The 17,365-nt window shown below is 39.6% G+C and overlaps 1 protein-coding gene across 1 annotated transcript in view; it reads right to left on the minus strand.

The window, feature by feature from the left end:
- Window positions 1-387: 387 nt before the first annotated feature.
- whrnb (whirlin b) overlaps window positions 388-17,365 on the minus strand; it is a 116,833-nt gene continuing 99,855 nt past the window's right edge. The window contains exons 9-12 of the mRNA XM_036598569.1: window positions 14,561-15,197; window positions 12,326-12,507; window positions 10,475-10,591; window positions 388-572 (exon numbers count right to left, since the gene is read on the minus strand). Coding sequence (XP_036454462.1) covers window positions 390-572; window positions 10,475-10,591; window positions 12,326-12,507; window positions 14,561-15,197 — 1,119 coding nt within the window. The 3' untranslated portion in view covers window positions 388-389. The remainder of the gene's footprint in view (window positions 573-10,474; window positions 10,592-12,325; window positions 12,508-14,560; window positions 15,198-17,365) is intronic.

Here is a 17,365-nt window from a genome sequence, read left to right on the forward strand (position 1 = left end):
AAACACCCCATGCAAACCAGCAAGCTTAGTCAACTGTGGTAGTTAAGTGTCTTTGGCAGCAGTAGGCTACAATCAGAGTAGCTGGTGTTATTATAACAGTAGCCTTACTTTCATGCAACAAGATGGTGTCAGTTAAATGTACAGGTGCAATTTTTGTATGTATACTACTTAATGACCTCCTAAGTCTTTAGATTACTTGTGCTGGGGTAAAAGTCTGCAGTAATACTGATGATGGGTGAGATGTGCGTAGGACAGAATGTATCAGCTTTGGAACTTTTGTTTACCTCAGGGTGGGACAGCATTGAGTTCATTTGGGTGTGCATCATTACTACTAAGGATGCATGACCTCAGACACCTCATGTCTTTATACGCTGCTTCTTTGTCATCCCCTATAGCGCAGTATTGAAGTCTGTAATCAAGAAGTCGATGTAATCCTTCTCTTTGGTCTTGAAGGCTTCGGCGATGAGGCGCGCAGCGTCTCGATGCTCCATGCCTTTGAGGGACACACCGTTGACCTCCAGAATCACCTGCCCCACCCGCAACTGTCCACTGAGGTGTGCCGAGCCACCCTTCTAGAAAGAGAGAGAGAGAGAGAAGGAGTAAGAGACAGTGAGAAAGAGTGAGAGACTGCAGCACTGAAATACACCAGGGAAATTTGAAGCTTTGAAGAATAGGCAAGAAGCCCAAGAACAGACAAGCCACAACATTTATCAAAAGTGTGCGAGAGAGGAGAGAGGAGGAAGAAAAATGAACGCTCCCCTGGCCTTACGTGGCACTTTGTATTGAGAAGTCATTAGCTAGCCTTCTGTCAAGGTAGATAAACAGCACTGAAGAGAGAGAGAGAGAGAGAGAGGGAGAGAGAGAGAGAGAGAGAGAGAGAGAGAGACAGAGAGAGAGACGAGAGAGAGAGAGAGAGAGAGAGAGAGAGAGAGAGAGAGAGGGAGGGAGGGAGTGTTATCTGGCTTTTGTCTGTCTCTCAGACAGATGGTTGGAGATGGGCCAGTCCTGACAGCTTCATGCCTGCACCTCTGTCCTCTCATCAGCCCCCATTAGCGCTGAGACCTCATCCATAACCACAGCAAAACAACTACAGTCCCCAACTCCCATACTGCTAGGTGATATGACATCATAGCTTGTTAAGTATCTAGTTAAATAAACACCTTGAAATCATTTTTTTTGGATTAATGTATTATATTAATATAAAGTAAATGGTAAACACAGATGATAAGTGCAGAAAATCGTTGAAAAAAACGATTACAAAAAAAACAGAAAACAAGTGCAGGGTATTAAATTCTGGTCCAGGTGGGTTGGTGTATAGCACAGTTTGGTAATTACCCTACTCAAACAATCCCACTAAACTGGGCAATTAGGATAGGAACTGAATCAGGTGTGTTCGAGCAGGAAAATGACCAAACTGTGCTGAACCAGCTCTCCAGGACCAGTACTGAATACCTTTGCTCTATGTACTGTCAAAAAAAAAATGGTAAGTCTTCAAGCCACAGTATAGAACAAAGTGTGTGCGCAGTTTATAATTCAGGTGGAAGCTCCATCTGTCACTGAGGGGCATGAATGCAAAAGCAGCAAGACTCCACTCTATGAGTGTGCTGAGATCTCAGGCAAGGACAAGACAAGAGCGTAGAAGCTGAAGACCTGAGCTGACATGCAGTTTTGTAGTTCTGAACCAAGATACAGAAGTAGAGTGAAGGTAAGGCCTTTGAAGTCTGGAAGGTGAGAACCACAGAGTACCTGGTTCTTGGTGCCACAGGGAGTCAGTGAGTGATATCAACAGAGTAGTCATCATATGGGAGAACTTCTGGATGGTATGGACCATGGACCAGATAAGACGCAATATTTGGAATGTTTTGTAGAGGAAAAATCACGTATGGTTGATGCAAGCCCCCCCAAGAGAGAACTGCAAAAGTAGAGCAGCATCTGCAGCCAGGAAAGGTTGTATACTTCTGATGTTGTGAAGTAAGAATCCGCAGGATGTGGTGCTTGATGTTATGCAATCTGAAAAATGAAGCTAGACCAACTGCAAAGTTTCTGGCCTTGCATGACAAAGACAGTGAGGGAGAGATTGGTAATAAAAGGTGTAGCGTTGGGGAGAGCTGCGCAGGTAGGTAGATCCGCTCTTTTGGCAAGATTCAGGTCTAGGTGGCAGGTCTCCATCCTGTCTGACATATCAGAAAGGCAGCCAGAAATCGTTTTGTGAGATTTGAGAGGTGAATGGAGGGAATGGAAAATAAAGCTGGGTGTCATCAGCATTGAAGTGGTAAGAGAAACCATGCAAGATTGTCAGTGATTCACTGTATCCAGACTGGTGGCAAGAAGGTTGTTCCTCTCAATAGGAAGGTACATTGCCATTCCAGGACTGTCCATTCCATGGCTTGGATAAAGGGTGGGTGTCTCAAGTAGTGGTGCAATTTGAAGATAAAAGAAACTGGATCACTTGTTAGTAAGTAGATTGTTGATCACTCAGGTCAGAAATTAGGGATGTTGAAATGGAACAGTTCCATTTGAACACCCCCAGTGGATGATTTGAGGGCTAGTAGCAGAATCTGGCTTGAGTTTGACGTGGTGGGTGCCTCCACCTTAGCTGAATGACTGAAGGACTTACAGATGTTGTTGGCCTTCTGTTCTAATTAAATGATAATGTCATTTGCAATAACTTAAGATGCTGGAAGGGGAGATAGCAATTCAGTAGAGCTGTTTTTAATGGGTTTGCAATGCAACCATTGTTTCTGAAACGAAAAAAATCTAACCTGTGACAGTAGAGACAGCAGAGCTTAAAAACATACCTTTTCAGATCCAGTGAAAAGTTAGATTTTCTGCATGTTTTCTTGGCTCTTTGTTGCATTTGTCTATCCTGTTTGAGAATGTCAAAGATCAAGTGACTGGAAGATAATGATCTTGACAGTTTGGAGATGAAAGCGCAGAGTGAAGTCCGGAGAAGAGGACAGGGCAAAGCAGGTGGTGGTAGAGATGAGATCAATATTGAAGAAAAAGTGGATAGAGAAAATGTTTTAAGGTTCCTCCTGAAGGTAACTGTCAAAGATGAAGGGCACCTCAGGACAGGTGGAAAAGAGAATGACACAAAAAATGATCTGATCTAAAGTGGTTGGATAGAGCAGAGTTCCTTGTAAAGATGATGTTTAGAATGCTCTAGATCAATGGGTTGTTGTCAGTGTGTGTGTTCAAGGTCATAGGACTTGAGATGGTGGGTGACTGAGATCATGTAGAATTGAGGTTGCCAAGCAAGATCAAAGAATAGCTATCTTCAGGAAATTAACTGAGAACTCAATTAAGATCTTTGGTGAAGTTGCAGACGGGGCTTGGAGGATGGCAGATCAGAATGATATAAAGCAGGGGTGGGGAACTCCAGCCCTGGAGGGCCAGATTCTGGTGGAGCGTGGTGCTTTTCTTGCTCAAATACATCTAATTCAAGTCAGCAGTAAATGGATTAGTATTTCTATGAGAATGGAGAAATAAGCAAACTGTGTTGAACTCCAGCCCCAATCTCCCCACCACTGGTGCAAAGCATATGGCAACAGTATGAAATTCAAAAGAAGAGATGCAAAGCCAAAGAATAAGGAAAGGAAAGAACATGCATATAGCCTGATTTATAGCTTGGGTACTGACAGTTCCAGAGGCCTCAAGCTACTAGGGGTTCCACAGCAGTGGACTTAGCAGGTAAGATGAGCTGAGCGGGATTCCATCTTTACATAAACTATAACCTGTAAGGTAAAGTTAGAACAGACAGGGATCTTCCAGAAGGCTATATCTGTGACAGATTGAGTTAGAGCAATGCTGAGAAAGAGGAGCAAACAAGAATATGTAATCCTCTTCAATGTCTTTCATGGAGACTCCTTTGTTTCAGTGTGATCAAGTTATGGTTCAGAGTGGATGAGAAAGAAGAGGCTACTTCCACAAAGAAATATTACCATTGCTGCTTAGTTACCACCTGTGGGAGCTGATATGTGGGTGACAGGTCACCTCACCCACAGCAATCAACCCTCATTAAAGAGTTTAACTGAGTAAAGACAGATACTCGGCCAAGGCTACTAACCTTCACTATAGTTTTGAGAATTTGCCAGTCAAAAATAATAAAATACACGGGTAAAATGTTAAGCTACAAAATGCTAAAACCAAGCTGTATCCAGAGGTAAACAGCTAAGAACTGAACTGACCTGTAACTAACAGCTAATCTGATTACTTTGACTACCGCTGACCACTAAGCCTGAACTTCATATTTAGTTAAATATTTTGCACTGTTCTTTCCAAACAAATGTTGGAACATTGCTGTGAGGATTTGAATGCATTCAGTAACAAGATCATTACTGAGGTCAGGTACTGATGTTGGATGATTAGTTCTGGATCACAAACATCACTTAAACTTATCCCAAAGGTACTAGATGGAGCTCTATCACTCCAGAGAATGTAGTTCCCCTGCTCCACAGCCCAATGATGGGGGCTCGATATCACTCTAGGTGACCTTAGGCTTGCATTCAGCTTCTCCAGGCAGCTCATTTTATTGGCAATGCCTTTTTCTGGAGATTACACAAGCTGTGGGTATACTATTGAATGTCTGTGTCAGCAATAGGGGCACCTTAAGGTAGCTGAACTGACTAATCAGAAAAGATGTCTGGATACGTTTGTACATATAGGGTACTTGCCTAAAAAATAAATCAGCATCACACAGATTTGAACGTTAATTGATATTTAATGAAGTATTTCTAGTACTCCTGAAGAGCAGAAGGTGGGCTATTGTGCTACTGTAAAATATCTACACCCCTGGCAAAAAATGGGCCAAGCCTAAAATATAATAGCTTTTTTAGTTGGTTTTGGCCTGGTCGAAGTCCAGATTTAAACTCCCAAGGAGAATATGTGGCCTCACATTAAACACAAACTAGCTCAGTAATGTTTTTCAACTGTTTGAAGTCATCAGTGCTGAAAGATAAAATACTGGCTTTTCCTTCAGTAAAAGGTTGTTTGAAAATGTTAGTATCACTTATGAAGTTTAAACTACTAATCCAGTCAAACCATTTTTATACAAAGAATGAGTTTGATTGCTGACGTTACCCTCAACTCAGGGACAACTGTTTTGGAAAGATCAAGTCAAGATTTATTTATATAGTGCTTTTTATGGGTGCTGTCACAAAGCATCATCATCATCATCATCATCATCATCATCTTTAACCATTTAATCCACATAGGGTTGGGTATCAGTTGGGAGAGCACAGAATCCCAGACGACTCTGTCCCCCACAACCTTCTCTAGCTCATTTTGGGGGACCCCAAGCCGCTCCCAGGCCAACTTGGAGATATAATCCCTCCAGTGGGTCCTGGGATGACCCCGGGGTCTCGTCTCAGTAGGCCGTGCCTGGTAAACCCCCACAAGGTGGCCTCCAGAGAACATCCTGATCAGACGCCTGAACCACCTCAACTGGCTCCTGTCACTAAGCAGCCTTTCAGAAAATCTGGGTCCAAGCCCAAAATCAGCAAACCAAGGTTGGCAGTGGCAAGGAAAAACTCCCTAAGAGCAAGAGGAAGAAACTAAGACTCAAAAGGGGAGCCAATCCTCCTCTGGTGGACACCAGATAGCAAAACAACACAACAAGAGCAATACGAATAAAGAATGAGATTTGGCAATGAATATACGATAGTGAATATAGAAGAAAGAAAATGAATCAGCTTGTAACTGGACAGAAGTATTTATTTTTACCAATGACTGCTGTTTGAGGCTTATCAGAGTAAGAAATGATAAACAGATCTATGAAAAACAATGACTACTGTTAGAAGCATATCACAGTGAGGTGCACTACTGTGACATCTAGGCACAAAGCAGCGTTCCAGTGTGATAACTGAGAAGATCAGGTTCTGTAGCTGAACAGACATCTATCTACCTAGGATTGCACCATGAGAGTAGCTACCTTGTCACTGAAATCAAGCCACTGATCAAGTGTCCAGGATTTATCAGGACTGAGGCGGCAACTGTATTTGTGAGTGTTACATGTCTCTATAATGATGATCCAGGTGGATTTAGTTTCTATATTACTACATTTTGTAAATGTTTATGTATCAATATTGGAAGATATGCATGTGAAAATATCGGAAAACGGCATTAGCCCACAATTCCCATATCAGTGCATCCCTATTTTTGTTATCTAATATCTCTAAAACTAAAAATGTTGTGTGATAACACTATCAGTACACTGTTATAGATGCTTCTATGCAGGAGTTTTAATTCGTTAATGAGAGCTGAATCATGCTGGTCTCATTTTGCTAATGGGAACTTCACGGTTTTGTCTTCTCCGCTTTCTCACCTGTCAAACTGGGCATGCTTAAGTGACAGATTAGCTCATCTGGGCAGATGATTCTACACTGTCAAACTCTACACAGTCTCTTCGGGCGAAGAGGTCTCAGCGGCAGCACTAGTGGGATGACATTAACATAACCTTAATAAAGGTCTAATGAAAAATCGAACGCAATTTTCAGTGGTCTCATAATGAACAAATAGATTGGATGAGGGCAGCAGACAGTGCTAAAACAAGCCAAAGGTAGCTGCTAAGTACAAATTTCCCAGTCGTAAAGAAAACATTACAGTCAATTCAGGCCAAATAATTCTCACCGCAAGGACAAGGATGAATTACACAGTTTGCTGTCCTTCAGTACTCATCCATCTGCGGCCTTGTTTCTGAACATGTTGTGACTAGCCACGGCCTGAATTAATAATTCAGTGAACCAGGGCTGTAATAGCTAGAGTGAGGGCCTTACCTTCCAAAATGTGTGTTATGACTGGGCACTATGGTTGAACCTATTTGAGCATTTTTTTATTATTACTAAATTAATCATTAAATATTTAGACCTGTTAGAGCAAAATATTTACTGTGCTGAAAATTGCACAGCTGATATGGCCACATACTTTCCTAAAGCTGGCTAACAGTACGTACAAAACTGTGCAGTGTGAGACCACCCTTCATTTATTTAATTTTTATTCAGTACATTAGTTTTTCAGGATATTTCTAAGGAGATTAGATATAAGATGATCCACTTCTGTTAGGAAGGAGAAATTCAAATTAAAACAAATGAAAAACAGGAGTTTCTAATACTAGAGTTCAAAAAAGGATTAAAAGATACAGAGAAAATGGGGCTCCTAACAACCCTGAAACTCCTGGTAGACCACCAAAACTTTTCCCATCAGTTAAACAGTTTTCATCTAGGAAAGAAAGGAGAAACAGAAGCTCTGCAGGTGTTGGATGATAACTACAGTTAATACTGGGTTGACAGGAGAAGAGGCTTGGAAAAGGTTCAATGAGAACATTGACAAAAACCTAAAATCTTTGCACAGTACTGTATGTTTCCTGTTTTCCCCCCCTTATGCTAAAAAATGAACATCTTGTACATAATGGTCAACTTAATGGTAAATTAAATAAATGAAGAATCTGTGACATCTGTAAAGTATCACATATTTAGCAGAAAGTTTAACAGAAACCTTAGCTTTTCAAAGAAATCTGCAGTGATATTTTTCCACACCTTCAAAGTTCAGTCTTAGAAGTTGGTTGCATTTTACACTTCTCACGATCCAAATAACCCCAAACACATTCAGTAATGTTGAAGTCAGTCCACTGTCCTTTTCTCAGTGAGGGCTTCTTGATAGCTACACATCCTTTAAGACCTATGGTGCTGAGTTGTCTTCTCACAATGGAAGAATATACAAAAAAAAAAGTGGATCTTTTCAAATCTGAAGCAAGAGTGGAGTTTTTGAAATCTGGTTTTGGAATCTCACTTTTTTTCCTTTGTCTTTCTACTTCTGTATGTATGTGGATCAGCTGTTAATATATAACACTGCATTTTATATCTAATCTCTTTAGACATATCTACTGAAGAATTAACAACTTGTTCTTAAAGGCAATTTTGACTGTGAATTAAATATCTCTAACTTTTTTTCACAGTGCTGTAATTTCTGCCAAATGCCAAAACATTTTTTTCAAATACAAGCCAGCAAAGTTATGCACACATTCAAATTTCCCATACTGTCAATGGGGTCAATTTTGACATAAGACACATAAGTGGGAGAGTAAGAGTCTTTATCAAGCCACAGTCAGGCTCTGTGGAGTGCTCTAATCAGTAAAACGCCATCTCGAGAGCTTCTAATTGGGTTCTGCAGTCGACTTGGCACTGATGAAACTCACAGTAATCAGCGAGCGGGTCATTGTGATGGAAATCTCTTGCACTGCAGACAACTCAAAGATGTTGGCATATCAGACAAACAGTGGATTCTTGGGCACAGATATCTACACCTCATTTTTTCTCAACAACTTAAAATCTGTGGTACACTGTTAGAAATAAAGGTGCTGTGCAGGTACATTTTTCGTTCATCAAGGTACAGACAATTTAAATGTACCCTCAAAGGTACAACAGTGGTTTTAAGGTCCAACTGTGAACCTTAAATAAGTTTTTCCAGGTGAAAAGTATGTATTTGTGCCTTTATATAATAGTGTTTTAAAACAGAACAATAAAATAAGAAGCCTGGAGACGAGACAGGGTGTGTGGAGTCAATACAACTTAGAAAATATAATTTCAGTGGATTATGGTACAATAATGTTCCCTGACTAAAGGTACTGAGATGTACCCTTGAGGGTATCACCCCAGTGACAAGAGGGGTACTGCCCCAGTGACAGATTACTACCTTTATTTCTGGGAGTGTCCACTATCGCAAGAAAAGCTTGGATAAATGATAACCTTATAAGAGAAGGAACAAGTTTACTGTAAGTTAATATAACTATATTTCATCCAAAGCAGTTTTGGTCCATTTTTATTGCTCCATTCATTATGAAATGTTCATACAATGTACAGGGCAGCTGGCTCTGTTACAGCCACAATGTTTGTTGTGTATATATTATGCAGATTTCACATCTGTGCACCTGCTTTCTCTGGTTAACTGCCCCTAGTTCATGCGCTTATATTTGAAAGCAGACACATCTCAGTGCAAAGCTACTTTGCACCAAAGCAAAAGCCTCTCCTCTATGTATACGAAATTCAAAGGAGACAAAACAAGCCTGTGCGCACACATGCTCACTTTATTTGCATAAGCGGGCCCTGAATCCACAATGTGCTAATGCACTTCTTTACCATGCCCAAGCAGAGTCAAAAGGTCAGGCGCGAGATAGATGGCATAAACTAAATCGTATTCTCAGCCAATCAAAACCCAGAGAAAGATCCTTAAAGAAACAGCCAAAGCCTGCTTCAGTGCCTGGTCATGACACTATTAGCTTCAGGGGTTATAGAGGTACAGTTACTATTAAAGTAGTTAAAAACCCATAGGACAAATGAGTTGCAGGCTATTAGTTGTTTGACTAATTGAGTAACGGGCAGTTAGATGAGCAATAATGCAGTTCCACTGACCTGGCAAGCTTAAGCGGGCATGAGGAAAACGTTTTTTTAAAGAGATCTTAATGTCTCTTGTTTCTGTTCCAGTTGAGCCTGGCCATCTGATGGTTTGTTAAACAGATGCGCTTGCCTCATTAGCTGTGCCTCCGCATTTAAAAGCAGCTCAACTGTCTATGAGTCTTCCTCATTTTCACCAGCAGTTTCTGATGAAAAACAATAGAAAGTTCATGAAGGTTTGAAGCTGAGAAAAACGGAATTCAAAAATATCAAACTAATTTTGATGTTTGTCTTTTTTATATAAATTTTACAACTTATTTGTTCTAAAAGTATATTAGTATATTATGTGTTAGGCTTTAAGAGCTGGATTGAGGGCCTAACATGTCTAATTAACAACTAAAACAATTAGGAACTGATGGAATCAACCATTCACTTTTACAATGGTTGGGACCATTGGTTGGGAATGGTTGGGACCATTGGTTGGGAATGGTTGGAACCATTGGTAGGGAATGGTTTGGACTGTTGGTTAGGAATGGTTGGGACCACTGGTTGGAAATGGTTTGGACCATTGGTAGGGAAGGGCTGGGACTGTTGGTTGGGAATGGTTGGAAGCATTGGGATGATGATTTACAGTGGGTGGGACCAATGTTGTTAGGTGTCACTCTAGGCTTTCTGGAAGTCCTGGATACATCACTGACTGTGAATATGTGTTGCAGCCTAACCAATGGGTTTATGTTAGATGTAAATAGTGACAAACAATGACAGTTCTATGTCTTTCTTGAAGGAGTCACTGTAAAACTGCTCCAAAGTAGAGTATGAATGTTAATGTCTATTACCAGATTCAAATAAAACAAGACTTGTCTTTTACAAGCTTCAAACATCTGTGTCTAATCTAGAATGGTCAAAAATATGCATGGACGTAGAGGTTGTTTTTTCCCTTAGTTTTGACTGGGTTTTGCCACTTATGGCCCAAAATGAAGAGCTACATCTAATAGTCACAGTTCAGCACTGCAAAGCAGTTTATCAAGCAATGTTTGTCTATATATTTCTTATAGTGTCTGATGTTTTTGGGCATTGATGACGCTCACCTGTATGGTGACGATACGTGGCAGAGGCTGTCTGGTGTTCGCACCTCCTTCCACTGCGATACCCAGCGTATTGGCACTCTTGGACACCCTTACGAGCGTAGGCTCAGGTAGACCTGTCTGTGAAGAGAGACACAGTGAGATAAAGACAAGAGTGTGGAACATGAATTCAGGGGGATTAAATACCCTCCAGACTGCCTCCTTCACCCACTCTGGCTTTGATCATCAGTTTGATCCTGAGAGACCTGAGATGATCCAAGCTCGACTGTGGTGCTATTGCAATGCACGGCTTTTAATTAAGAGCAGAATGGCAGAATGATGGGGGTTAAGGGTGGAAAGCAGACTCTAGCAGATGCCACCTGCCTTCAGACTGTCTGAAACCTGTTCTCCATGAAAGATTAACATTCCGTGAAGAAAAATAGCTCCAAAAATTGGTCTATATTGTTGCTGTATTATTGCTGTATTAAAACCTAATGTCTGCTAAATTGTCTCTGTGATGAAAAACCTATTACATATAAAAGCCTTTTAAAAATGGTTCTGTATAGTACCAAAAAGGGTTTCAAGGGTTACAAGTCATAGACCCCTTTTACATACTATATAGAACCCTTTTTTCTAAGAGTATTCTTAAGTTCCAGAGCACACCAACCAGACAAACACGAACAAACAAAAAGGTTTGAATGTTGGGAGAATCTAGAATCTAGAACACATTCACTCTGGTTCATTTAGCTTGTAAGCATTACAATGTCAGTTTTTGTTGCAGAATGTTTGGTCAGAATGTTCTCACCTTAATGGTAAATTCCACCAATTTTTCAAAATTTCTGCATAATTTAATTATGGAGATGCAAACAAAGTCATTTACAGTGGTGGTCACAGGAACCAGGGGTTGCAATGTATGCAATGCAAATACAGCCCTTTCATCTACTATCCAAAATAAACAGTGAACCTACATGTATCATCAGAGTTTTATACACAGTGGTGATAAAAAATAGCAGTAAATCTGAAAAAGTAAGTTTTCTTTAGGGACTATTTTGCTTTACAACACCCTGCATGTACCTCTCCACCATGAACAGATTTTTAAAAAGATGTGTAAGGCCAAAACCTTATGAGAAAACTATCATAAAACAACGTCTCAGACATTATTCAGCAAATTCATAACCATTCGCTGTAATAAATTTTAGTGTGTGAGCTTTTAGAGGCATTAAACTCTTCAGATATCTGGTTCTTATCACCACTGTAAACAATTCTGAGTGTCTAAGTTTCTCTAGAATGGAGCATTTCCAATCCAACCACTCTGAATGACCGTTTAATTACCTTTTAATTAACCAGACATTTTCAAAACTTAGTAACGTTTAATAATTTTGTTTAATGCATCCATTTAATTAACCAGAAATTTTCATATCATTGGTGGAATTCCCCTTCAACTTTAATGTATGTTAATGTAACAATTTTATTTTCTTATATTTTGCACTATTTCTATTGGTCCATTCATCATGACATGTTCACACAATACAAAGGCCAGTTGTTTACATATTGTGTAAAAAAGTAAACAAAAAAATAGGATGTAGGAGGTTTTGATATTACAGTGACAATATGCTGGCAATTGTTGCTTAGTTACAAGCTGAAGTGATACTCTTAATAAATGTGGTCAGGGTGACCCCAGGCAATTACAGAATGTCTCTCATCCAATCACACTGCTACATGAATAATGTGATACTGTATATTCCTTCTTTTTTAACGTAACACCAAGAAACAAGCGTTATGACTTCCAATGTTAAATCTAGGGGAAGAATAAAATAATGCCCTAAAGACAACCTGCTCTGTATTTCTTGCCTGTTGGAGGCCCCAGACCCTCACCTGCTGACTGGGAACCTGTGTAGGTCCCTCGGCCCCCCGTGGGTCCCCTGAGGCCTGCTGAGGGGAAGGCTTCCCAGGCCTGGGACTGCCGTCCTTACTTAACCCCCCTGCCTCCGCAATGTCCACTCCACTGTCCTCACTCAAGGTCTGTCCACTGTCAGACAGCTGGGAGAGGGTGGCGCCTGAAAACACATGCATGTATATATACACATATATAAATATGTACACATTAGTAGTGATGGTACCCATCTGATAGCAAATATGCTGGATCAGATATCACAGGAACAAAAAGAATGAAACTGATCCAACTCTGTAACAAATCTAGCCTGAGAAAGCACACGCTCACATTGTGAGACTCAGTGTTGTTAGCTGTGTGTTTCTTCCTGTGAGGTAGTAGATTGTTTAGGCAGTTTGAACATAGTAGCCTACTTTTAGGTGCTCTTTTTAAAGGGGAATTCCACTGATTTTTAAAAAAATGTCTGCACAATGTAATCGCTGGCGTAAACAAAGTCACTCATAGTTTTTTGACTTGAGATGATTCATGGTAGAGAAACTTATTGAGTCAGAATTGTTCGCAGTGGTGGTGATAGGAACCAAAGGCCTGGAGTATTTAATGGTCCCAAAGATTCCCTCACAGAAAGTTTTACATGAAACCTCCCATTGAAATTAGAAAACACAAAGTTTTCCATTTGTGTCAGGTTGTGTTTTTTTCAGATTTACCACTATTTTACCATTTTTAACGTTGCATATCAATATTGCCAGAACAAAACCTCGTATCTCCAAAATGAATTTACAGAAGACAGAAAAAACATATTTTACTTGTAATATAAGTCAATGGAACAAGACTTCTTTTCAAATCATTTAGGGTCCATTCATTGTGAAATTTACAGACAATTTTAAACTATGTTAAAAACTGAAAAATGTCAAAAATGGAAATACAAGGTTTTGTTCCAACAGCAGTGATATAAAAAATCAGTAGACACCTGTAAGTTCACAGTCAGTTTGTATAGTAAATAAAAATAAAATAAAATGGCAATATTTACACTGTAGACAACGTGATCCCCTGGTTCCTATTACCAAACAGTGAAATTCCACTTTAAGTGAAGATCATCGATGGAAGACAGCTCAGTTTAAAACATAGCAGTTATTAAACAAACACTATCAGATCTGTATCGGCTGACAATCCAGGTTTAAATCACTGTATTGGTATCAGAAAAGAAAAAGGGTCTTGTGACACTGCTCTATACATTATCATTCACAGTGTTCACTATATGCTTTCAAGTACAGAGATCAAGGAACAGAGATAATACAGTAGTTGTAGGTGTAGTGAAAGCTTATAAAGTAGGTTAAACCCCTCCGGCTTCAAAGACATGAAAGCAAAATCCCACCATATACTCCCACATACATATTAATTTAGACATAAATCTATAAACACACAAACATAAATAAAGAAATGAATCAATGCACACACACCACTTAAAAGAGTAAAGCTGCACTCTTTTTCTCACACTTCGACTCCGGTGGGCCAAAAGGAAACTGGTGATCAAAAGGCCACAAACCAAAGAACCTTTTTGTGATTTCCTAGTAGTGAATTTCTTAGCACCCCAAATTAAACCTGCTATTAGAAATAAAGATAATCTGCAGGTACATTTTTCATTCATCAAGGTACAAACATCGCAAATGTACCCTCAAAGGTGGTTTTAAGGTCCAATTGTGTACCTTAAATAAGTTTTTCCAGGTGAAAAGTACATATTTGTACCTTTTTAAAACCTAATGTTTTAAAACAGAACAATAAAATAAAAAGCCTGGAGACGAGACGGGGTGTGTGGAGAATACATTCAGAAATTATAATTTCAACAAATTATGGTACAGTTATGTTCCCTTATGTTCCCTAACTAAAGGTACTGAGATGTACCCTTGAGGGTACCACCCCAGTGACAGTTTACTACTTTTTACCATTTACAGTTTATACCTGAAAGTATATAGTCACTATTAAAGTCAAAGGATCCATATTGCAAAAAAACAACCTTTTTTAAAATTAAAAAACCTCAGTCCTTACAATCCATACATGGAAACTTTGCTGCAAAAATTGCCCAATCAGAAAATAACTAGTTTACATTACATCATTTAAAGACTGGAAAATAGTAATTACCAAATTAATTATGACTGTTTTTGGTACAAGAAATCCCATAAACATTATAAGTGGAGGTAGAGGCTATGTGAGGCTAATCTCACCTCGTGGTTGCACTTGTGACCGCTCCTCTGCTGTCTCCGGCTCTAGGTTGAGTCTGTGGGCCTGGGCAGAGCTGGGGCTAGGAGAGAGGGCGGGGCTTGAAGTCTCTGGCTTCTCCGGGCTGCAGGGGGGCGGCGCAGGCATCAGCAGCGAGGGTGAGAGGGATGGAGACGAGCGAGGAGACAGGCTGGGGGTTGGGGTGCCGGCCCGAGACTGGCTGGGGGACTCTGGGTGTGGGGACAGCACGGCCGCCTGCCGACTCATCAGGAACTGGACCAGGTCTTTAGCTGGGGGGCCGACTGGAGGGCCAGCGTTGCGATGAGCAGAGCAAGGAGAGGAGTGATGGAGGGAGCAGGGGGGAGGAGAGGCGTGGATGGAGCAGGGCGAGGAGGTGTGGTGGATGGTGCACGGAGAAGTGTGGCCTGAACAGGGCGAGTGCGTGTGTGAGTGCACGTGGTTCTGCGGGTGGTTTTCCTGGTGTTTTCTGCAGGGGGTGGAAAAGAGCAGGTTGGTGTGGGACAACTTAGACGAGGGCCGTTTAATCTGGCCCTTTGGACTCCCGTGTCTGATGGAGCCAGGAGCAGGAGGAGGAGGAGGTCTGAAATTAGGGGGTGACTCCGACGAAGACTGTACCTCATCCTGAAACAGTACAGAGGATAACCACATATTATCTGAGGCTAATTCTGGAATGAGCAATTAAAGCCACTTCCAGCTTTAATGCTTTACAGTGCAGTTAGTTGTGCATACAACACTATTCAAAAGTTTGGAAACACTGTTTTAAAGCTACTAATCAATAAAATAAACATGTAATATTTATAATGTAATATCATATCATACCAACAATGTAAGTGATTATAAAAAACGTATAACATTTTCTGCAACCACGTTAGTTTTAAATGATTTCTAATAATATAAAAACAACTTGGCCGCAGATGTATAAAATGACTGTAATATGCAAGTCCTATTCAATTCCACATATTTCAGATAATGTCACCAAGTTATGGTTGTATTGTAGGTTTATTATTCCCAAATTGTGCATTAAAACACTCTGTTCTCTGTAGGGGATATATTGACTTATTTCCACTTTTAATTTGACTGGGGGAGTTCAAACTTTTGCACACAACTTTTTTAGCACTGAATTGGTTATAACTGTGCTGTAGAGTCATTTTAGACCCTCCACGACTCATCTTTCTAAAGCTAAGACTTCTTTACATATAATATTTCTTTACAACTTCTTACCTTTCTATTAATTATCTGAAATATGTGGAATTGAATAGGACTTTAGCACATTACAGTCATTTTATACATCTGCAGCCAAGTTGTTTTTATATTATTGGAAATTAAACTAACATGGTTGCAAAAAATTGTATATATTTTTTATAATTACTCATTGTTGGTATATGATATGATATTCTAAATATTACATGTGTATATTACGCATTAGTAAGTTTAATGTCCCTGTAGCTACTGAATAATAAACCTTTATATGTAATAAGCCTGGATTATTTAGGGGTTAATAATTGTTATTCAACAATAACTTTTACAGTGTGGAACTTCACACCAACATGTAAACACTTATTTTGGGAACACAAAGCATTTTGGGAACAACAAGAATTTATAACAAGGTAAGAAAAATAGCAAATATTTTGATATACTATTAATTTCTTGACATAAAATGACCATGAAGGGCTATTTGATCAGTGATTACTGCTTTTTGAATATAAAGTATTCTGGAGATAAATTTTTACTATGAGTTCATTAAGAGTTACTATGAAATCATCTACAGTATCATTTCAGTGAATGTGCTGCTGTTATTAGAAATCATTTGTTGCAGCACTCAAGCCAACCTCCCAGCTGCACCGACTACTGACTGGGGCTTTAAAGGGACAATATAATTGCAGGAGGCCATAATAGCCTAAAGGAAAAAACATCCTGACATTTTACTGCTTTCAGGAGTGACATTTCATTTCAAAATGTCATCACATTATGAAATTAAGTCATGTAATTGCTGCTATCTGGTATCTATGATATCCATGTATGTTACACGTACACTAACAACAAGGGGCCAATAATTGAATTATCCAAAAATAATGATTTGCCACAGCAAGTGATAAAGTTCAAATGTGAAATACTTTATATAAAATGAAAAGGGTTTGAACTGCTTTAGACTCATAATCCATTGCTGTAAATAAAGAATCTCACTGTACCACAGATTGTAGTACTGAATGTTAGTAAAACCACAGGTACTACCATTATACAGTGTTTGCATCAGTTTAGACAGGCAATCTATTACAGAATTACAGTACTGTAGATTTATTTAAGCACCGAGGCCTCCTGTTCCAATATCAGCGATGGCAATTAATCATCCAGACTGCAGACATTAGAGCATCCAGTTTATTCAGCTTCTCAAAGAAATCTGCAGGGATATTTTTCCACACCTCTACAGTTCAGTCTTAGCAGTTGGTTGCCTTTTGTGCTTCTCACAATCCATATAATCCCGAACACACTCAGTTATGTTAAGATTTACTGTTTATCTGATGGTGACAGTTGTGGTGGTCTACCAGGTCTTGCATGATTGTTAGGAGTCCCGCTTTCTCTGTATCTTTTAATAATTTTTTGAACTCCTCTTCTGAAAAATCCTTTTTTTTGGCTTATTTTTCTCTGAATACCACCTTTCTTATGTAACTAGATTATTTTATATCTTATATCTAATCTCCTCAGAAATATGAATAACTGCTCATAAATCAATGGTTGTTTGACTGGAAATTAAATAAATGAAGGTGGTCTCTTTAGCAGAGTGCTGTACA

This window comes from Colossoma macropomum, unplaced genomic scaffold (genome assembly GCF_904425465.1).
Source record: "Colossoma macropomum unplaced genomic scaffold, Colossoma_macropomum, whole genome shotgun sequence".
NCBI lineage: Eukaryota > Metazoa > Chordata > Actinopteri > Characiformes > Serrasalmidae > Colossoma > Colossoma macropomum.